The sequence below is a fragment of the Lepus europaeus genome, chromosome 16 (genome assembly GCF_033115175.1).
Source record: "Lepus europaeus isolate LE1 chromosome 16, mLepTim1.pri, whole genome shotgun sequence".
In the NCBI taxonomy this organism is placed as follows: domain Eukaryota; kingdom Metazoa; phylum Chordata; class Mammalia; order Lagomorpha; family Leporidae; genus Lepus; species Lepus europaeus.
The window spans coordinates 34015791-34039177 of NC_084842.1; the positions used below are offsets into that span (position 1 = coordinate 34015791).

Below are 23387 nucleotides of genomic sequence, written 5' to 3' on the forward strand. Positions count from 1 at the left end.
ATTAAGCAAGTGTTTATTGTGTACCTATTATGTGGTGCTCCATATTATACTTTATAGCAGGTATAGAGCACTATACAGATCCTGCCTTAATGAAGCTTTCAATTCAGAAAAAAAAAAAAATCAAGGTATATCAAGTGTTTAAAAGTAGTGTAATTATTTTGAAAAAGTAAAATGGTTTGTGGTAATGCATAAAAAAATGTTTACAAATAAAAGAAGGGCGAGATATGCACTTCTGGAAGGCAGTAGAGCACTATTTACATTTATACTGGCTTTTACATTTGTAAAAGCTTGTACCGAGGCAGCACCTTTCCCTGATTTATTATTAATATAGTATAAATAGGAATGTGTGGTCATTTTTTTAATATAAAGGGAAGTTTCTGTATTTTTGAAGCCAAACAATGAAAAACAATGTTGTTTAGTGGAAAGAGTTTCAGACACATATTTTAGCAACCAAACTCACCAAATGGAATTGTATAAATTGTAGGGCCAAAATACTCTAAGTAAATTTAAGCCCAGATTTTTATAGAAACTTCATAGAAATGTTTTTATGGGACTCAATGAGAGCAGGTTATCAGAATGTGTGAGGAAGCCAGCTGTTAGTTGAAAAGTAAAACCATATGCACTTAGGCATTCCAAAGTAAAGTAATCGATAACAACTGCTTCAAAGTCCTCTGCAACCAATAGTGGCTGTGAAAAGTTAAGTCCATTGGATGTCTTTTTGACCTTTTTCATAAACACATGCTTTAAAATGTATTTTCTTATGAGAAATTGTATATTTAAAAGACAAAACTAAAAAGTTGAAAGTGAGTTTTGTGGAAAGTAAATTATATGGTAAAAGTACAAGCAGAGGAAAATCATCTTCTTTCAAGCCATATTCTTGGATTAAAAAGTATTTGAATGTTAGCATTTACATTAGATATTTTGCTGATGATAGGTAGGGATGAACAAATAAAAACTACTAAACGCTTGAGATCTCATTGGAAATTGTGAGGTTAGAATTCAGGAAACTAGAGTGCCTTTACGTATTCATTAATGCCTACAGGAGGAACCAGCAGTCAGGGCTGAGGCTTCATGATGAGCTAGTTCTGGTACACAGAAACTATATTATTTAAAACGTTGTATTTCCATCTTAAAAAAGCAACCACCATTTTGTTCATTTTTTATGAATAAATAATATACAATATGATCAATGGCATTCCAGATATGTGATTTAAATTGAATGTTTCCTGAAAGTTTACAGGAAAATATAATTTAGTAAATATGCAACTTTATAATGAAACTTGGAGGAATTATTTTTCATTGTAGTCAGAGACATGAGTCGTTCTTCCATTAATTAAACAGAATGCTGTTGTAGTCTCAATTTATTACTTTCATATGTATTCAGCAAGCTGAACGTGATTGATATTGTATCTTTAGCAAGTTAATATTTGGCAAGCACAGTTGTTGACATCAGGCTTTATCCTGATGTGGAAAAAAGAAGGTACTGAATGAAAAACTCTTGTGCTAAGAAAATAATTGTTGTCATTGAAAAATATCATTTTTTTCCAACTTAAGGTACTAATCGTGTTAACAAACTTTATTCTGAATTTGTGGTCATTTAAATTATGGCACTGTATACAAGTTTTATTAATACCAACATATTAAAATTAATTCAGTACCAGATGAAAATATCTGTATCTGTCTGGTTTTCTTCTCAAACTCAATTCAAGAGGCAAAGGGTGTTAAAAACAGTCTATGTAGTTGGAACACTCTGTGAACCTACAATTATCAACTTTTCCAATGGTTTTAAAAATTTTTTTTTTTATTTTTGGCAGGCAGAGTGGACAGTGAGAGAGAGAAACAGAGAGAAAGGTCTTCCTTTTGCCGTTGGTTCACCCTCCAATGGCTAAATAGGAAGCTGAGGAGCCAGACCCTAATCAAGCGCTCCAACGTGGGATTCAGGTGTCCCAGTGTCTAAACCATTGAAGCAAGTTGTCTCGCCCAACATTGACTAAAAGGAAAATGCAAAGTTTATATGGGAGAAAATCATTTTATATGAGAGAAGATAGTCAATCAAAATATGAACATAAGACCAGCACAGAAGGAACTTGGGAAATTGTTTCATTGTTAAGGTTTTTTTAAAGAAGTTTACTGATATGTTTTAAGAGAAGAAAAGTTTTTTTTTTTTGTTTTGTTTTGTTTTTTTTTTTTTACTTTAATTGTTCAGCTTATTTATTCCTATTGATCAACCTAACGGACATTAGCAGACTCATCAACCACTTAGCCACAGATAAGAGAAGTGAAATATCATATTTTGTTTTCCTCTATTTTAAATTACAAACAATTTTTCCCTCTTACTGTAATTTCAATGTCCATAAAAGTCCATCAACTTACAGGAAAATCTTTTCTAAACAAATGATTTGTTTTTAGTACCTCTTTATCTTACCATTTAGTCTTTTAGTCAGTGTATTCACCAGCACAAATTTCTTCCAGCCTTTGAAATTTAGAGCCGGGCTTATGTTTTCAGGATGATGCCTTCCCCATGTGGATTTAACTATTCTGTGTCTCACTAGAGCATTCTTCAAAGCCCCTGTCCTGTGAGCAGATCCTGATTGTGGATATTATCCATGCAGGGGATGGATGGTACTGCTGCATGATCACATATACTGCTCATTGTGACCTCTCTCCCCTTTGGAAAGCAGGCTGAGGTGGAATCTGGAATGGCAGGTGTAATTGGTAGCAGAAAAGTTGCAGAGTTAGGAATGGGCAGATATCATCCTGGCTATATGTGTTATCTCAAATAGTGCAGTATTCTTCACTATCAGGCTCTGTCTTGCTTTGTGTCATTTGAGACGATGCCTAATCCTGCAATGATTACAAGTGTTCTATAAGCAAAATGTTACTGGTGGCCTAAGCCACATGAACCCTTTCCCTCCAATAATGTGGGGCATTTCTTCTTCTCTCCATTCCCACCACTCTTTCTCTTCTACAGCCCATGGCAGCAGCCTTAAGAGTCACTTCTGCTACTGATTGTCTCCACTCAATTATTTTCCTTTTTGTCTTCTTAAAGAATGCTAAATATATTTAACCCTGTGACTTCTCCCCCTTTTTTTGAGAGGCAAACACAGAGAGAAACAGCAGAACTGACCTAGAGGGAACTCCTATCTACTGATTAACTCCCCAGACTGGTACAACAGGCCTGGAACAAGCCAAAGCTGGAAGTTTATAACCCAGTTTGGGTCTCCCATGTGGGTGGCAGAAACCCAAGCATTTAAGAAATCACCTGCTCCTTCGCAGGATGCACATAACAAGAAATTGGATTCAGGAGCAAAACTAAGACTAAAACTCAAGCACTGTATAGGATGTGAGCATCACTAGTGGTGCCTTTTTCTTTTTTAAGATTGATTGATTGGGGCTCAAGCCCTTGGGCCATCCTACTTAGCAGTGTCGTACTGCTGTACCAAACACCCACCACACTCACACCTTTTCAAGCTCTTCTCTCTGCTTTCTTCTGTTTTAGCAGTACCCCATCCTGGTCTTCCATCTTCCTGTTAGACATTTCTTCTTTTCAGTCAGGAGACTTTCACCAATAATCTCATTAGGGATCAAGTGTCTTACAACTGAAATTGCAATTAAAGTTGGTGACTTTTATGTAGCTCTTTTTAGATCCAGACATATCCACCTATCAGGCATAAATTTAAAGGTTTTATTTTTTTACTTGTGCATTTCCTACTATTTTTATAATTATAAAGTTTAAATAAGCAGATGATAAATTATATAAATATAAATAAATAAATTATAGATTTAATAAAAATTGTTTATCTTCTAAACTATTTTATCTAGTCTATAGTACTGTTTCTTAATATAGAGTCCATAGATACCATTAAGAAATAGATACAGTGGGGCCTATGTGGACACTGTAGAATTCTGTCTCTTGAAACAGTTAATGCATAATGCAAAACATTTCTACAGTTGTTACATTTCACATAATAAAAGATTTCATGCAAACTCCATAAATAATTGTCTTTTTTGAGAAGAAATTCTTTGAAATCCTACTGTTGTCATATGGTATAGTCATATGTTGAAGTTATCTATGTAGAACAGACAATATTCTGGAGAATAATTAGAGTCTTGAGAAGTTAAAAATAATATTACCTCACCTCTTTGTGGTGAGCACTACACAAGTCACATTCATGTACATTAGTTCATATAGTCTTTACTTATTATTTTAAAAGTACAGCTTGGAGAACTTAAATGACTTTTCCAAACTCATACAATTAAAAGTGAGAAGATAATATAAGTATTTTGTCTGTGTCTAATCCTGTATCCATTTCTCCCAAATTAGTGTCCTCATGCTAAGAAAGTAAATAATTTCAAATGAATATAAAATTACATTTTGAGGGAACAAAATGTATATTTTATAATTTTGATATTTCTGCATTTCAGTGTTCAAAATTCAGTTAAAAATATCCCTGTTGATGTGGGAAAAAATCAACAAATAATTCTACCTTCTAAATAATTTAAATGGTTGTTAACTAATGGTATAAAATTATATAGTAAGGGCCCAAGTCAGAAGGTTCTTGCATATGTCATTTTTTGTTTTTAGAACTGCTCAGATGGCCACAAAGGTATCAAATAATAGATGTCTCAACTGTTTTTAAATGATCACAAATTGATTATATCTAGCAGTTACTGGATAGGATTTTACTCTCATAATGTTTACCAAGATAGAGCTTAAGAACCTTAGGAATTTAAAATGATTTAATTTTACTAAATAATTTATCTAATTTAAATAATTTTTCTTAGAGGGGGAACAAAACAAGTGAAGTGTTCCATAACTAAGGCATTTACTTGTTTCAATTAAATTTTAGGACAGTAATTTAGATTTGTATAAAACAACCTACCTTATTTTGAGCTCATTGTATTTATGATATCTCTGACAAGATAGTAGAAACACAGATTTACCTATGAAGTAATGAATGTGCACATTTTTCTTTCAAACATGATAAATTCATAAGAGATTTAAGAAATGTATAATATCTTTAGGTAGAAATTTAGTTTTGAATGAAAATTAATTTAACAGCTATGCGATTTATATCTGAGTATTCAATTTCCATAAAATAGGACTTATCCAAGAATTTCTAGGTTGTGTGGCCAATAGCTTTGCTCTTAAAACACAAAGATGTTTGTATCTCTGGCACTTTTTAAATCCCTGGAATATTTTACATTTTGATAGCAAATAATCTAAGACTTTTGGAACAATAGTTTCCTTGAATGCATTGTTTTGTCACATTTCTGCTCTATAGTTGTTATTTGGTTATCATAATTCTGATATGCTTTATAACTTGTGATGAGAGATAAGCATTTGGACAACTTATTATTCTAATAAAATATATACTTAGGAGCAAAGCTGTTTTATGTTAATTATGAGAAATAATACTGTACTGCATCTGTTAGACAACATGACATAATCATACAAGCTAATCTCACTCTTTTTTTGGACTCCTACATTAACAAAAAAGTGCTTTATATCATCTATATAATTTTTCTTCTGTTTGTCCCTTCTTTATAGTTATTTGAAATTACAGTGCCTCTCTCTCAAGGCCCGAAACCAGTAACAATCAGTTTTGCCAATCACACTTCTTGCCGATGCATGTCTAAACTGGATGTTTACAGACAAGTTCATTCAATTATTAGACGTTCCCTGACAACAACACTAGCACAGTGAGTATGAACTAAATCTATTTTTTGCATCCTTTACTAAAGTAAAATCATTTTCAAGTAAACATATGACTATTTTAAGATGTTTTATAAAATGTGTTATATGATCATTTGCAGCAAGTACAAAAGAAAGACAAAATTTTTTATAATTGCCATAAAAATAAACTAAAATTGAAAGAGGGATGCTCATTCTATAGGCAAAGTAGTTCACAATATAAAAAAAGTATTTCTATGGAATAACATTATCCCCATCAATGTTCATAACATTAGTAAATCATAATAATTCACTTAATATTCATGAAATCAGGCATGCTCATTCAAAATGATGTTAAAGCCCAAAACATTTAAACCTTGATAATATTTTAGTCCAAAACAGAGAGTAAATATAAATAATTTTACCTCTGTTAGCATTCAGCTACCTTTCTTCAGTCTCAGTTATGTCTCTTACTTCAGCAAACATTGAATATTCAAATAGCAATTAATTATTTGAAATAATTTTCTTTCAATATTACCTCAAATTAATATTATAGCCATCATTTTTATTGAAGTTTCTTTCCTATTTCTTAGTTTGGCATATGGGAATACATGCTTCATTTGATCATATAAGGTCCTGACCCTGTGAATAATTAATAATGAATCAAGATGTGCTGCCATCTGTGATGTAGGAGAGTTCTGCCTTAAAATAGGGATGCAGCTCTTTGTTCTTTAGGCGGCTCAATGCATACGAATAAAGATTAAGTAATTCCAACAGCTGTTACAGAATCTAAGGAGGTTGATGGGCAAATATATATAGTGTATTACGAAATTTTAAAGAAAACCTCATGTTTTAGAAGACTCATCAATAAATATAACATGCTAATGGGATCTTTCCCAGTGAATCTATTTGTACTGTTTCACTTAGTGTGGAAGATAGGAAGTAAGCCTTGGATGTCCAGGGACATTTCAGAAGAAGAAGAAAAAAAAAATTCTCAGGAATTAGCCTAATTTATGTGACATAGATCTGTACTCCTTGGCATGAGAAAGAAAAGATATTACAGATATCTGTGAACAAATAGATGCCAATATAAACAAGAAAAACTACAATATGAACCAAAAACAATATTTCTGTTCGCTTTCACCCATACAGTCTTAGGACTTGATCCCTGTTAAAAATAAGAGTGGGAATAAGAGAGGGAGATGTACAGTTACGCACAACTCACTCAGACTTACACCTAATGGTAAAGCTAGAAACATGCCATGGGGTTCCAAATCCCATTAAGTTGGCAGGTACCAATGCCATCTTACTACTTAAAGTGTTCAGTTTAAGTTCATAATTGATCATAAAGATAGGATTAAGTGTCAAAGGGATCACATAATAAGACCAGTGTCTGCTAATAATAATTGATAGAACTATAAAGGAGAGAATGATCCAACATGGCAAGCAGGCAGGATACACAGAAGACTCATAGAATGGCAAATGCCCTAAATAGCACTCTGGCCTCAGAATCAGCCCTTAAGGCATTCAGATCTGGCTAAAAAGCCCATGAGAGTTTCGCAGGCATGGAAAGCCAAGACACTGTGGCAAAAAATGACCTAAATGAAAGATCTCTGTGAGTTAGATCCCAGCGGAAAGAACGGGCCATCAAAGAAGGAGGTAACTTTTTCTGAAGGGAGGAGAGAACTTCCACTTTGATTATGGCTTTGTCTAAATAAAGTCGGAGTTTGTGAACTCAAGAGGCTTCCATAGCCGTGGCAGCTCATGACAAGAGCCTTGGGTGATTACTGACGTTAGAAATTAGAGTGTCAATTGTTAAATCAACAACGGGAGTCACTGTACACTTGCTCCCTATGTAGAACCTCTGTCCTTAATGTGTTGTACTATGAGAATTAATGGTAAAACTAGTCTTCAAACAGTACTTTATACTTTGTGTATCTGTGTGGGTGCAAACTGTTGAAATCTTTACTTAGTATAGACTAAGTTGATCTTCTGTATGTAAAGATAATTGAAGATGAATCGTAATGAAGAATGGAATGGGAGAGGGAATGGGAGATGGGATTGTTGCAGGTGGGAGGGTGGTCATGGGGGGAAAACCACTATAATCCAAAAGTTGTACTTTGGAAATTAATGTTTATTAAATAAAAGTTTTCTAAAAAAAGGATATGATAAATCATTCACAGTGACACCTATGCACATCAGCACATAGACTCAAGAAGAGCTGGAGTTTAATTACTTCTAAAGAAAATTATTGGAACTATTTCCCCCCTAAAGATTTCTCTAGATTTTCAACAAAACATACACATTTAAAGCAAACATGACACTGGATAATAAAGTAATAATTATGCCTATTTTTTTTTAAAAAAAGGGTATTCTAAGAGACTAATCTGAACATCAACAACTTAGAAACAAATTTTTTCTAAAGGCATAATAAAACTAAATAACCAAATTTTTAATACCCCATGTTATAACAAAAGTTAAAACTTCAAGACCAAAAATATGCTTACATTTTTTGTTATTCCAGCAGCCTACTAGATACTTCTGCCAAGTGCTTCAATTGCAACGGGTCTAAAACTTAAATACCAATTTGATTCCTAACATGTACAAAAACAAAACAAAAAAAATGAAAAAAAAAAAAGAATCCCATTGACTTTCCTATTCCTGCTTCTCTTTGAGACTTTGAACCATTATCTTTGTATTCACGATTTTCAAAATGACATTTGAAAACCTAACTATATCTGGCTCACAATGTAAGTATTTATCTAAACCAGTCTTACATTGCTATAATATATTAGCTGTAAGTACAGAACTAAAGACATTAAATTCTTATATTTCTGCATTATTTGTAGCAGTGTGCTTTCCTTTGCTTTGGAGCTTTGAAATAACACAGTTATCATTAATTGTTTCTTCTTAAATCACACCCAAACATGAGTGATTACTGGTGGAGAGGTATCTCTTCTAACATCGTTCACATCTAAATTTGTATCTCCGTTCTATCTCTTCCATCCTTCATTCACTTCTTCTGGATATATATCTGATTTTATACAATGGTTTCCATACCTGTTCTCCAGTATACAGTCTTTTTCCCACTCCTTTGTAATGTCACAAAGCAAGCTTTAAAAGACATCACTCCATTCATCTGACCAGAGAAGTTAGTGATTTTCATCTGTTCAAAGAATTGAGCACACAGTTCTCATCATTCTGTACTGGCATCAGCCTTCCTTTCTCGTTTTGTCTCCCATTATTCACCAAGTCTGTGTTTCACAAAGTCACCAAGCTCATTTCCTGCTCGGTATCTTGTTTCTATTCTGGCTCTGGGTTGAAATAGGTTCCTTTTCTTTTCTGACTTTCCAAAGTCCTATCCATTTCTCCGAGTTCAAGTAAAGGTCTTACTCCTGCATTTGTCTCATCCAAAGACCAGGGCTACCTTTGCTTTTTGAAAACCATCATAATTACTGGATTAATTTTGCCCTTGCATGGCTTTGTCACCACCTGTAAATGTTGTAAGTGAAGCTAGATTGTGAGAGTGTTTGGGGAGAGCTAATACTCTCGGTAATATTCAGTTGATAACACTCAAAGTTATTGAGCTGTAAAGATGTTCTCAACTCTTTTTGTTTTATTAAACCCTCACAAAATTCATCTATGAGGTCAGTAGTAACGTTAGCCTTATTTTACAGGTGAAGCAGGTAACACATTATAAAGTTGTGAGCTAAACAGTGCACTGCCCTAAACAATAAATGCTTGTTAAATATAAATAACTTATTTGTCTGTATATATTTCATAGCATTGGCATGTTTTACTCATGTGTTCATCATTATTCATAGAACTACTATATACACTGTTTGAGGTCAAGTGACAAGGTTGAAGCAAAAAGAATATTTATTTCTCTGTCACCATGTAAAACAAAACCTCATAAAATTGTAAATACAATGATTATTGACTTCCATTATTTAAATTTACCAATACTTCCTTCAATGTTGTATGTCCAAGTAAAGAAACATAGTAATAGAACAAAAACATGAGCATTAATATTTGCTTCCTCTGTATTCCTATCTCCATTTGTGATGTCCATGTAACTCACAAATTTAGCAGTCATATGCTTAGCCAGTTGGTGACTACACAGTGTGATTCAGACGGTAGGGGGCCTTTTTTCAACTGGCAAGCCCACTGCTCTAAAATAGTTATTTGCATTCATTAAAAATGAGAAGGTCAGGTGTATCAGTTCAGTTTTATGTGACTATTCTATTAGCCCTTCAAATATTAAGTCAGGAAAATTATTTAAATAGTGGTGTTTTCATTAATAAGTGTTACCTACCATTTCTTCCTTTTGTATTTCCATCCATCATTCTTTATTTCAGTAGGTTAATGGAAAGAAACAAACAGTGACATAAACAGATACAGGCACAAATTCATGTGAAATCCGTAATCATCAGTGAAAGGAAAGATAGGCATATTTATTTTATTTGGGCATTTTATTGTGAAATGTGTGCCTTTTCATTTTAAATGATTTATATAGATCGTAAAATGAATGCATTTCTGATTGATTTTTGTATTACTGAAGAAGTTACTTTATAACATTAAAATAAAGGCCACTTTTACTTAACTACTTTCCATTCACCGTTAATCACTGTTGCAAAAATATAAGCAAAATGAACTCAAGATGAACACAATTCAAAGATATTAAGGACAAAACTGTTGAGACATTTTGTCCAGGACATTGTGTCTCTGAAATTGAAAGAACATAGTTGACTTCCAGCTGTTATTCAGACAGAAATCTTGAGCAAGGAGGGTCCGGATCTAAATTCTTTCATAAAATAATTACTGATTTGAAGTTGAGAAAATATCATTGCTGGCATTTTGGAAACCAAACCTCTATTTTGAAATAGACCAAAATTATTAATGTAGTCAGAGTTCCCCTTATCTGCGTTCTTAAAGGAGTACACATCTTCTTACTGCACTTCTCACTGAATGATATGCTAATCCTCTAAAGGAGGGTAGAGCTCCTATTACCTGCTCTCAAAAACAGTTTTCATGAATGTTAACGGATCACACTCTATATTTTACAAGACATAGAGTAGGATAGCTGTTCAAGGCACACAGCTATGGAGTTTAGGTACAACATGGTAGCAAAAGTTCAATCTATTGGGTTGTTGTGAAAATATCTTACTAAAAGAGCTGCCAGGGGGACTAATTTATTAAGAGCACAATTCACATCTATAGAAACAATTTGTTTTTATTGCCATTGAATACTGCAGATTAAATTCATGTTAAAGTAAAGTTAATCATTTGGAGTGACTATTGAAATATTTTCAAAAGTGGTTAGTAAAGTAGTTCAATAAGAAGTTAAATACAAATCAAGGTGGAATTAATTTTTTAACAGGAAGTATAATATCATGATCCTATAATTTATGTCAACATAGATGAACTTGGAAAACATTATACTAAGTGAAATAAGCCAGACACAGAAAAACAAATATTGCATATGAACTCACTGATGTCTATAATCTAAAAACATAGAACTTAGGGCCAGCTTGTAGCCCAGTAGTTTAGTCAGTGGTTAAGATACCCAGATTTGCAATGGAGTGCCTAGGTTCTGTTCCTGGCCCTGGTATCTGATTCAAGTTTCCTGCTAATGAAGATCTTGAGAGGTAGTAGGTAAATAATTGGGCTTCCTCCACCCACATGGGAGACCTGGACTGTATTCCTGGATCCCTGCTTTTAGTTTAGTCTAGCCTGACATTGGAGACATTTAGGGGATGAACCATAGATAGAATCAGTCTTTCTCTATCTCTTTCTGCCTCTTTCTCTCTCTCTTTCTCTCACTCTGTGTGTGTGTGTGTGTGTGTTTGTGTTGGAAGGTGCCTGTCAACTAATATAGACAAAAGTAGAACTCATAGGAACCACATGGAAGAGCAGGGGGCAGGTGGAAATGTGGAGTGTTGGTACAGCCTCTCTGTTATAAGATGAGTGGGCTCTGGAGACCCAATGTGCAACATAACTATAGTTAATAATAATGTATTACACACTAAAATTTTCTAAGAGAGTAGGCCTTATTGACTATCAAAAATAAAAAGGTAACGGTGAAGTGATGTGTATTTTAAGTAGCTTGATTGCATTATTATTTCACAATGCATATATATCTCCAACATCATTTTGTACATATTAAGCTATACACTTTTGATATATCAATCATAAATATAAAGCTGGAAAATATAAGGTAACTAATGAAAAGAGATTTAGCACAAAGATCATAGTTCTTTGAAAAACCATAACATTCCAGTTTAGTTCTCACTACTGCTAAACTAAATGTGGTAGCATATCCTAGTTACATGGGTGTGGGTTTGGGAAGTTAAAAATTCTCAAAGTTTATTAAAATCCCAAGAGTCCCAGTGCCTGAAAGTGGCATAAAAATAGCATGCAGACAATAGTTTTCTGCAGTGTTCAAAGTTTAGAAGTTAGAAGTTATCACCCTAAATTTAGATTATAATAAAATAACATTGGTAGAATATTATCTTTTAAAATTTCTAAGGCAAGGTAAATGACTAAATAAGATTGATTTAAGCATTAATTCACTGTTCTTAAATTTCAGAAATATATATGCCCTTACGTTTGCTCCTCTATTTTAACCAGGAAAAGGCAGTAACTCCCAAATGAAAGTCAAGTGACATTTGAAATAGTTAATAAAATAATTTTGGTTGTATTTATGGGGGAAAATAGGAAAGTTAATATGATGACATGTTTCTCAACAAAGATGTATATTACAAATAGTTGCAAAATTCTCTGCTTTACTTTGTAGACAAATGATTCTCAACAAAGTATTACAAATAGTTGCAACATTCTCTGCTTTATTTTGTAGACAAAGCATGTCTGAATCCATATGTTTTATAAATGTACTGCACAAAACAAGTTTACTGGTAAAAACTAGGAGTATGCTTTTATACCTACTAGATTACAGAATAATATTCAGAACTTGAAGAGAAATTTCTATAGGACAAAAGTGCTTTAGAGCTTAAACACAGAAACAGTAAGTGAAGTGTTGTAAACCCATCCGATGTGACAGAATTTCTTTTCATTCTAAAATAGCAATATTTTGGAAATGTTTCCTCTGTTCTTTTTCACTTAAAAAATCTTAAGTTCTAGGACTGTGCTATTCCTGTTTGGATCAAGGAACTTCATTTAGGAATTGTGGAAATTTGTGGTATCCAAATATGTATTTATTTAATTCAGTAGTGTCTAGGAATATTTCAAATTTCAACATTAAAATATGTCAAAATTCATAAGTAATAGTTTCTTATTTTTAAAAAGTATTTATTTATTTATTTGAGAGGCAGAATTAAAGAGAGGGGGAGACATAGAGAGAGATCTTCCATCCACTGGTTCACTCTCCAAATGGCCACAGTGGTCAGAACTGAGCCGATCTGAAGCCAGGAGCCAGGAGCTTCTTCCAGGTTTTCCACGCGGGTGCAGGGTTCCAAGCTCTTGGGTTATCCTCCACTGATTTCACAGGCCATAAGCAGAGGGCTGAATCAGAAAAGGAGCAGCTGATTCAGGAATGGTGCCCAAATATGATGCTGGTGCTGCAGGCAGGCACAGCTCTGGCCCCGTAATTTCTTATTTTTGGTAAAGCTTCTCAAGTCACACTTTTCAGAAATGTGAATTGTTTTAAGATCGTTCGAAATGTAAATTGTTTTAAGACTGTTAGAAATGAAAGTATTTAGTTCCCATTAAGAAAATCATAATTAGTCAGTAACATCAAGTTTGTAATGACTTTGAACAGCCCTTGTTGAGGAGCAGTTTTTGTTTTCATACTATTTGTTGAACTCTTTACTTAGTGTAGAGTTAATCTCATGTATATAAAGTTAATTGAAAATAAATCTTAGTTAAAAATAAGAATAGGAGTAATGTTATATTATATTATATTATATTATGATTAATATCATATTATTATAATTATTCTTAATAATAGATTATTATAATTAAGAATCAATAACCTGGTAATTATATAATTAATAATTATAATGACTATAATATAACAATAAAATCATAATAATTTAATATTTAATTGATTAATATAATTCTTAATATTATTATTCTTGACAATTGATTAATATTATTAATATTATTCTTAATAATAATTGATTAAGAGAAGAGGAAGAAGGGTGGGAGTGCGGATGAGAGTTAAGGTAGGGTGGGAAGAATCACTGTTTCTAAATTTGTATTTATAAAATGCATATTTTTTGTTGTATAACTTAAATAGAAGTTTTCTGGGTAAGAAAAGTTTGTATTGCCAATAATACTTCAAATGTAATATTGTTGTAATAAGGTCTATGTTGTTATTCAACATGCAAAAGCAAGAGTTAGTTTAACCAGATTATGCAAATTAATTATTTAATTATATAAAACTAGCATGTGTTTTGTGTAATATTTCCATAAGGTAATACTTTGTATTTTGAAGACAATGAAATAGTAAAGGGGAAACCATGTGTTTTTTTCCTGACATGAGACAGGAAATTGTTTTGTTTTCATACTTACAGGACAATTTTGTGAATGTATTTAGAGTTTAAGCACAGGGGTATTAACACATACTCCTGCAGGAGCAGATCCCATTATTCACTACTATCACTTAGGCTAAAGATTAAGATGATTATTGACACTTTTTGCCATTTAAGTAGATTAGATCTGTATTTTGTCAGTCAATTTTTAAATTTTTATTAGTATAAAGAGAATAAATTTCATTTAGTTCATAAATACATTCCTAAGAAGATAATCATAATCCATCCCCCACCCTCCTTCATTCCTTTCTTTTTTTCCTTTAATTTTTTAATAACATACTTTTAATTTACTTTATAATCACAGGCTTAAAGCACTAACCATAATATTCAACAAGTAAAAAATAGAAAGGCCACGGTTCCACAGGAATATAGACAAGGTCTATAAACATAATCAACTCATAAGATGTTTAATTCTTGTAAACTGGAATTTTTTTTCTATACTATGTAAACTACCATATATCAAAGAAAACACGTGATATTTGTCTTTTGGGACTGACTTATTTCATGAGGCATAATGGTCTCTAGTTACATCCATTTTGTAAGTAAAAACAAATATATTTGACATAGCAAGCAAGTACACAGATATACATACACACAGTCAAACCTGTGGGAGAGGAAGAAGTTGTATATGTGTGTGAGTGTGTGTGTATGTGTGTGTGTGTAGGGATGGGTGAGTGAATGTCTATGCAAATTACTGTGTGTATCTATACACACAGTCACATATATATAATTGAAACAGTATTTCAGAAAACAGTCTTTACCACATTCAGTCTAGTATTTTATTTCATTTTATTCCATTATATTACATTAAAAAATGCATTTCCCAGCCTTTGGAATTGATTTAAAGATCCACCAGTGGATTGAAATCAACACTTGAAAAACTGGCAATATAAATTACATATTGATAAATACTTATTGCCACACCCACTGTATTGTTCCCACTTGTTAATACCATGTCAGTATGTTACTTAAACTTTGAATAGGTCAGCAATGAGGTACATGGCCAAAATGATTTTACCATCTATAAAGGAATTATGAGTACATGGAATCAGAATTAATTCATTATACAACTAAACATCAGTTGTGTTATATTTGATGGAAGGATGATAAGGTTTTAACAAAATGTTATTTGAAAGTGATGATACTGTTTTTGTGAAACAAAAGTACTGTCTACATTTTTTCTAGGCAATGTACATTGCTGACAAACCAAGGAAATGATGATAAATATGTAATAAGTAGAGATTTACTCCTGAAGTTATCTAAAATATTAAGAAGATAGAATATTCTTCAGGAAATATTGTTAAATGAAAAAAGAGTTTTAAAATAGTATATAAGGGGCATTATTTTCTGTGTAGCAAAATAAGGAAAAATATGTACATATTTTTTTTTCCTAAAAGAAGCACTCAACATGGAAGCTGGTAAGCCAGTATGAGGAGCAGCATTCAGGGGACATCAGCCAGAAAGATCTTCCTGAATATGCATTTTCTCTTAGTCTTCATTCTGATAATTACATATAGGTTTTATATCTTTAATAACTAAAAATAAAAATAAAATCATATACTATATGCAGGATAAAGCATAATCATGTTTATATTAAAATACTGAGAAGCCAAAATTTTCATGGAATTCTTTAAAATCAAAAGGATAGGCCGGCGCCGTGGCTCAACAGGCTAATCCTCCGCCTTGCGGCGCCGGCACACCGGGTTCTAGTCCCGGTCGGGGCACCGATCCTGTCCCGGTTGCCCCTCTTCCAGGCCAGCTCTCTGCTGTGGCCAGGGAGTGCAGTGGAGGATGGCCCAAGTGTTTGGGCTCTGCACCCCATGGGAGACCAGGAGAAGCACCTGGCTCCTGCCATCGGTGCGCCGGCCGCAGCGCGCTACCGCGGCGGCCATTGGAGGGTGAACCAACGGCAAAAGGAAGACCTTTCTCTCTGTCTCTCTCTCACTGTCCACTCTGCCTGTCAAAAAATTAAAAAAAAAAAAATCAAAAGGATAAAGTTAAAATCCCAGCAATGTTAATTTATGTTTGATAGTAACAATATGAATACTTCATTTCCCTAAAAACCTTACAGGAATCTCTTAAGATTGATAATATATTCCCCCAAACACACGGAAGGATCAGATTTTTATTGCTTAAATGGGGAAAATTGTGACAAATTACAGGTAACCTTCAAACATGGCTGATTTCCTATAAAATATTTATTAAAATATTTATAAACAATAATGATTGCTATTTTGATGGGATCTAAAATGCTTAGACTTTGTTTCCTGGTCAGCAGTCATTACCGTTATTAACACACCTGTTGATTTGTGTGTAGTGACATGGACTGTTTGCCTGGTGTAGGACAAGCTGTTAATTTATTATGCAGTGTAGCAAATAACACACAATGATCAGAAAGTTATTTGAAAATTAAAATTAATTCAAGAAATCACTTGTAATAGAATGCTCTTCATCAAGCTGAAGGAGACATGACCCTTGAAGAAGGTCACAGAAAGATGAGGTGATAAGAGTCAGCAGTCATTGACTGCTTGCCGAAGGTGATGGTGTGAAGGGTTAGGGGGTGATTTTAGCCAAACTGTCATGCTGAAAGTAAGTGATAGAGATAACCTGCATCTTGGAGCTGCTGTAGAGACTGCTAAGCAGGAAAGCATTGATAAATCCTCAGAGGTGATTTTCAAGCTGACAGAAAATATAGTTGAAAATTCAGATTTGCTTTTTCTTCTATTCAGAAATTCTTTTCATATAGTGTTATGAGATGTCAGCCTATTTTCAATGAAAGGTATACTATCACACTGAGTATAACTCAGTGAAGATTTCCTTAGGAATATCTGAACCATTCAGAGCACTTCTTCAGATTTCTACACACTATTCTTATATTCCACCAATTTGAAATGTAAGAATACTTTGCCACCTGTAATGTGGTTTATGATATTGTACCAGTGTGAAAGACACAAATAAATGTTTCCATTTGATGTGTACCACCAACATCAATCTAAAAATGAAATAGTTATAGGTTTAGATACACTGTGTAATTTGATAATTAAAAACTAAGGTTGCGGGTGGGAGGGAAGTTATGGGGAGGGGACCCATTGTAATCCATAAGCTGTGCTTTGGAAATTTATATTCATTAAATAAAAGTTTAAAAAAAAACTAAGAATCTTTTTTTGGGGTAAACATTAACTCGGGAAACATTCTACTTTTCTAGATCTACCCTATGAGATCTAGAAATGTAATTGTATGGCACTGAACACATCTTATCTCAAATAGTAGCCTCTAAATATCAATTTCCAACTAAAAGAACTAGGGATCCTTGTAGAAATATTGGTTCCAGGTGTGAAAGAGAAAAATGAGCAAGATGATTTTATGATATCTGTTCATCCTGGACAGCACAGAATCTGTCAAAGTAAAGGGCTGATATCAGTAAAGGCACAAACACACAGGTGTCCCAATGAGCCAAAAGTGGGATAGCAAAGCATCCAAGCAATATTTAGAACACTTGACTGAAGTCCAGACACATATGTTCATAATTTCTAATAAAATAAATAAGGAAGAAAGGAAGGTGGAAGGAGGATCAGAAAGGAGGAGTGGGAAGAGGGAAGAGAGGGAAAGCCAGAACAACGTAACAAAAACATGCTTAGTAGTAACTTTTCGATGGAGCACAGAATAGAAATCTTCAATAATGGGGCTTTACAACTCTGGAGAGCTATGTTTCATAACAAAATAACAAGGATATGTATATTAGCAGTCAGAGGTTCACAGAAGATGTGTAATTGTGAAAAAATGCATGAATCTCAAAAATTGGTGCATCAAAGTAAACTTTTTTAAATTATATTTTCCACAAACCTTTTGAAGTACCCTCTTGTATAGATGTTTCTTTTATCTATTTTTGGCAAAGAGCTCAAGTTTTTTAAGATCAATATCTGTTTTTCATATGTACAATTCTAGGAATATAAGAACATATCCATTCTTCTCTCTCTTCATATTTCTTCTTCCTTCCTTCCTCCCTCTTCCCCCCTTTCTTTCTTTTTCTTGTTTCTCAATTTTTGAGATACCATATTTTTATTTACATAGTAGTCAAAGGCTTAATGCTCTTCCAAATAAAGAGTTTAACAAGTAAAAGTAAAGACCCTAGTTCAACAGGAATATAGGCCAGAGCTATTAACAATACTCAAATCAAAAGATGACCATTTCACTCATATACAGCAAGTTTTAAAATAATCACAAACCATAGTTTGAAGAAGCCAAAAACTTGGATCACTTAAATAGATACTATAATGTATTAATAAAATGCAAATAGTCCTCGCTTTTATGGAATATGATGCAGACACTAAAAAGTAGCAAAACTTTATAAAATTATATATACATTTCCCATAATATATTGTTTAGTGGAAAAAAGGAATTTTGAGTAATAAAAAGGCTTTATTGCATCTTTTTTACAAAATAAAATATGATGTAATTATAAAAATTAATGAATTTGATTAAAGCAGGAAAGACTGGCATCTTAAGACTATACCACTAACAGTGGTCTCCACTGAAATTAGAATTCGAATGCAAGTGTGGGTGGGAGTAGTTTGAAAGGCTACTTCACATATCATTTTATATATGCTTATATCTTTCAAAGCTTTTTTAGAGGCACGTACTGATATATAAAACATAAGAGAGGAAAGCCAGTGATCGCATCCAGGTACTAGTTATACCATTCCTTAAACCTGTCTGTTTCTTCCAAAGGTGTGATGCAACAAACAAGACTTGCCCCCCAAATTACATGTGGAATAATCACATCTGCAGATGCCTGGCTCAGCAAGACTTTATTTTTTCTTCAAATGCTGGAGATGGTAAGCGGAATAATATTTCAAAAACTAAAGGCCAAGAGTCTATATTTTGATTAACACATAATTTAATATTAAAACCACATGTGCAATATTCAGATCATCATTCTTTGAAATAAGTGACTACAAAATGGAGCATTTTTTTTTTTATTCATCTTGGTATTGTTTTGAACTTTTTTGTAAAGGAACATACCCATGTTTGTACATAACCACTTAATGAGAAACATAAAAAGGAAGATTTTTAAAATGCTTTAATTATCCCATACCAGAACCAACTAAGGTATAGTCAGGATGTTCTGTGTTTGTCTAGACTCTGCAGATGGATTTCATGACATCTGTGGACCCAACAAGGAGCTGGATGAAGAGACTTGTCAGTGTGTCTGCAAAGGAGGCCTTCGGCCTTCCAGCTGTGGACCCCACAAAGAACTCGACAGAAACTCATGCCAGTGTGTCTGTAAAAACAAACTTTTCCCCAGCTCATGTGGGGCCAACAAAGAATTTGATGAAAACACATGCCAGTGTGTATGTAAAAGAACCTGTCCAAGAAACCAGCCCCTCAATCCTGGAAAATGTGCCTGTGAATGTACAGAAAACCCACAAAAATGCTTCCTAAAAGGAAAGAAATTCCAACATCAAACATGCAGGTAAGAGTTCTTTAGAAATAGTGTAAGGTTTCATACTGGAAATAAAATGTTCTCAAGTAAAAGCAGGTTTCATAACCGAAACTAGCATTTATCAGAATGTAGCCAATAAGTTCTGGAAGACAAATTCTAGCATTTTCATTAACTAATGCTAAACTTTCATGAGATACTTTGCTCCCAAAAATGTGAGACAAGCTGCCTTGGAGACCCAAATCAGGTCCAAATTCAGAGTAAAATCTACATCCTTAACCCAGAGGCTAAGGAACTGATGATCTTGCAAAAAATTTACAAAATACATGTAAGCACTCACACTCACCCCCAACAAAAATCATTACACCTTCACATGGAATTTAGGAAAACTATTCTAAGTACAGACGATTTTTATGCAAAAACTCAAAAAAGATAGAATACTACCATTCACTGTAGAATTATATCTAGAAATATGTATACTAAGTAATGGAATTGGAGAGACCAGTTAATATGTTGTTAAAGGTTACTGAAAACTTACTTCATAAACCTTGGTTTTGTTCTCTTCTTCATCAAGAAAAAAAGTAAGATTAGTGGACTCAAGAATGTTCTGTGTTAGTCTGAGAAATTCTTTAACTTCAAAGAATAAGGTGATCTGTTTAAGGCAGATCTGTGCTGTTGGTATTTTCTCCCACATTTCTTCTATTTACTCCACCGATCATGCTTTTATCTTCCCTAACTTATGCATCCTCATCTCTGTTTTCTTCTTCTATCATTTTCTAAATGTTTCTGATTTCTTCTGTTTTGTTGGCATCTGTGATGCTGAGTGTACTTTGGCAACCAACCTCTGGGTCCTGTTCAAAGTTGCCCAGTAACTAGGTATTTGGCATTAGAATTCACCTTTCTTTCATCTCCCATTCATTCAACTCTGCTGGTTTTCTACAGCCTAGAATTCTGTTAATGTTCTCTGTGAGGTGTCAGTAACCTTACAATTTCTAAATCCAATGAGTAATTTTGGTTTAATGTAACCTGTCGTTTCTGTGGATTTTTTTTTCTTTAAGTTTTCCTGTTCTTTGCCTAAAATAAAATTGCACTTTCCTGGTTGTTCACTTAATTTTCAGACAGTTTGGTTTTAGTCATGTTCATAGGAGTCTCTTCTGTCTACTCTTTAAATATGGTTTATAACACCCTTTCAACAGCTAAAACTTGTATGTTATTCATTTATAATTTAGTATCTTTACTAATGCCTATTATTGTCCCCTCAGGTAAATAGAGTCTGTCTTTTTGACTCTCAGGAGTGTTATGCTCTGCTTTTAATTTATGCTTCTGATGTTCTCTCTACATTTACAATTTAGCTACTGCGTAAAGAGACTTTGATGTATCTCGGTATTCTCATTGATTATATTTTTTTCTTCCCTTATTGTTGCAGATTACCTTTTAGGAATCCTTTTATTTCATCTTTAGAATATTTTTAGCAGTAACTTAATTCCAATTTTACTGCATAACCATATTCTAATTATCATAAGGATCTTTTCAAAAATGCTCAGGATATTCAGGATGAGACATGATAAATTTAGGAAACATTTTTACATTGAATCTTTCCTGAATGAGTCTAGTTTATATTGAAAACCCTGAAACTTTTATGTCTCTATGCAGCCGTTTTTCTACAGAATTCTTAATTAGCATAACATATAATAGAAGACTTCTATGATTATACTTCTTAATTATATATATTCTTTTATAATGTTTTCTGTTTACTGTAACCCTTCCTATGTTAATTTTTCCAAGTATATGATTATAGGTTTTGTGGTATTAAATGCAGCAAAAGAGAAAATTTAGTATTTTGAATATATATATCCCCCCTCGTTCTCTCTTAATATTTACTCTGAAAGTTTGATAGACCGAGCATATATTCCTTGGTCCACTGTTTGAAACAACAGCTTTCATTAATCATTGGAAATTGTGTCTCATTTTAGTAAAGGAACACCCGTTGTCTTATAACCTTGAATTTGTGTTTAGGAGGTAAAATAAATGAAATTAAGCTAAATGTATAGGACTTTTTGTAGTCTACTTTTGATTTCCACCTCAGATCATCTCATATCTTTCCATGTGCACCCATTCCCACTTGTTCTGCAACACTCTCATAACGTACTCATGCAACACTCATGCTGCAAAAAGTTCTTCAGAGAAGAGTGCCAATTCTTCAGAGCCACAGAGCTGCCAACAGATTAACTAATTGGTAATTTTCCCCTTCATAACTACCGCAAGTTGAAAGTTTAGGATGGGAAGAGAAGGACCTATAGTTGTAAATACTGTCCTGGCCCTCCACTTGCCCAAGATCTCATCTGTCTGAGTTGGAGCCCAGGTGGAGATGGGAGAGAGAATCTCCATCATGCAGCCAGCTGCTGAGTAGGGAAGCAAGAGTGAGGATAGGACTGCTCACTGAGGACAGTCCTGCCAAGATGCCTGGGTTTAATCTCCTGGAGTTCTGAGTCCCAAACCAGTCCCAGACTCTTGTGAATTCTGTCATGCTGTGTGATCACATGTGTTACTTTCCTCCACAAAGCAGAGCACTTCAAAAGAAATGAGGCTTAAAACATCCCATTCTTTCATTTGTTCTATCAGCAAGCAAAACATTCCTCAGGCTTCTCCATTCCTCTTGAATTTTGTAATTCTAAGCACAAACTTTATAAACACTTGTAAACATACAAACAATTTTATAATGAAATTGGTAATTTTGTTCTAGTCTGAAATGTTGAAAAACACGAAACTACATGCTTTGCCTGATGAATTCACTGCCTTGGTATTTAACAAAAGTGTGTTTCTCTGTGTTTTCCTAGCTGTTACAGACGACCATGTACAAATCGACTGAAGCATTGCGAGCAGGGACTGTCATTTAGTGAAGAAGTATGTCGCTGTGTCCCTTCATACTGGAAAAGACCACACATGAACTAAGTTTGTACTGTTTCCCGAGTCACCATTTTTCTCTCATGGAAAACTGTTGTTATCACAGCAGAACTGTTTATGAACAGAGAGACCCTTGTGGGACCTTGTCACAAAGGCAAAAGTCAATGTTTCCTGAACCACCTGTGTGGATAACGTTACAGAAATGGACTGGAGCTCATCTGCAAAAGGCCTCTTTTAAAGACTGGTTTCCTCCCAATGACCAAACAGCCTAGTTTTGTTTTTTTTTCCTCTAGTGATTTTTTAAAAAAGAATAATGACTATATAATTTATTTCCACTAAAAATATTGTTTCTGCATTCATTTTTATAGCAATAACAATTGGTAAAGCTCACTGTGATCAATATTTTTATATCTTGCAAATATGTTTTAAATAAAAATGAATATTGAATTATAAGTTGGTAAGTTGAGTCCATTACCGCCTTCCATAATAAGCAAAAACTGGTATCATGAAAACTCAGAAGTGCCCTGTCCCTTTTTCTTTTTCCCTTAGCAAATAGCATATTTTATAATTATGCAATTGTGACCCTATAAGAAAAAGTTTCAGAGGGACAACAGTGTGCTACTGCATTGTCTGTAAATTCATCTATTAGTTATAATGGCTGGCTTAACACCTGATACTTTTGAACCTAAAATCTTATGAATCAATATAGAACCCTTTGTAAGATAGTCTGCCTAGCATGTCCATGGGATTAAAAGTTATTCAGTATGCTAAGATCTCAGACTCTAACTTGGTACTCAACCCTTCAGTGTGTATTAAA

The 23387-nt window shown here is 33.6% G+C and overlaps 1 protein-coding gene across 2 annotated transcripts in view; it reads left to right on the plus strand.

Moving 5' to 3' along the window:
• The window catches only part of VEGFC (vascular endothelial growth factor C), a 102951-nt gene extending 79966 nt beyond the window's left edge, over nt 1-22985 (plus strand). Inside the window, exons 4-7 of one of the 2 annotated variants that reach the window (XM_062213455.1) lie at nt 5552-5703; nt 18955-19061; nt 19366-19699; nt 22504-22985. In XM_062213455.1, coding sequence (XP_062069439.1) covers nt 5552-5703; nt 18955-19061; nt 19366-19699; nt 22504-22618 — 708 coding nt within the window. In that variant the 3' untranslated portion in view covers nt 22619-22985. The remainder of the gene's footprint in view (nt 1-5551; nt 5704-18954; nt 19062-19365; nt 19700-22503) is intronic. The other variant, XM_062213456.1, reaches the window with a different exon arrangement.
• The last annotated feature ends 402 nt before the right edge of the window (nt 22986-23387 follow it).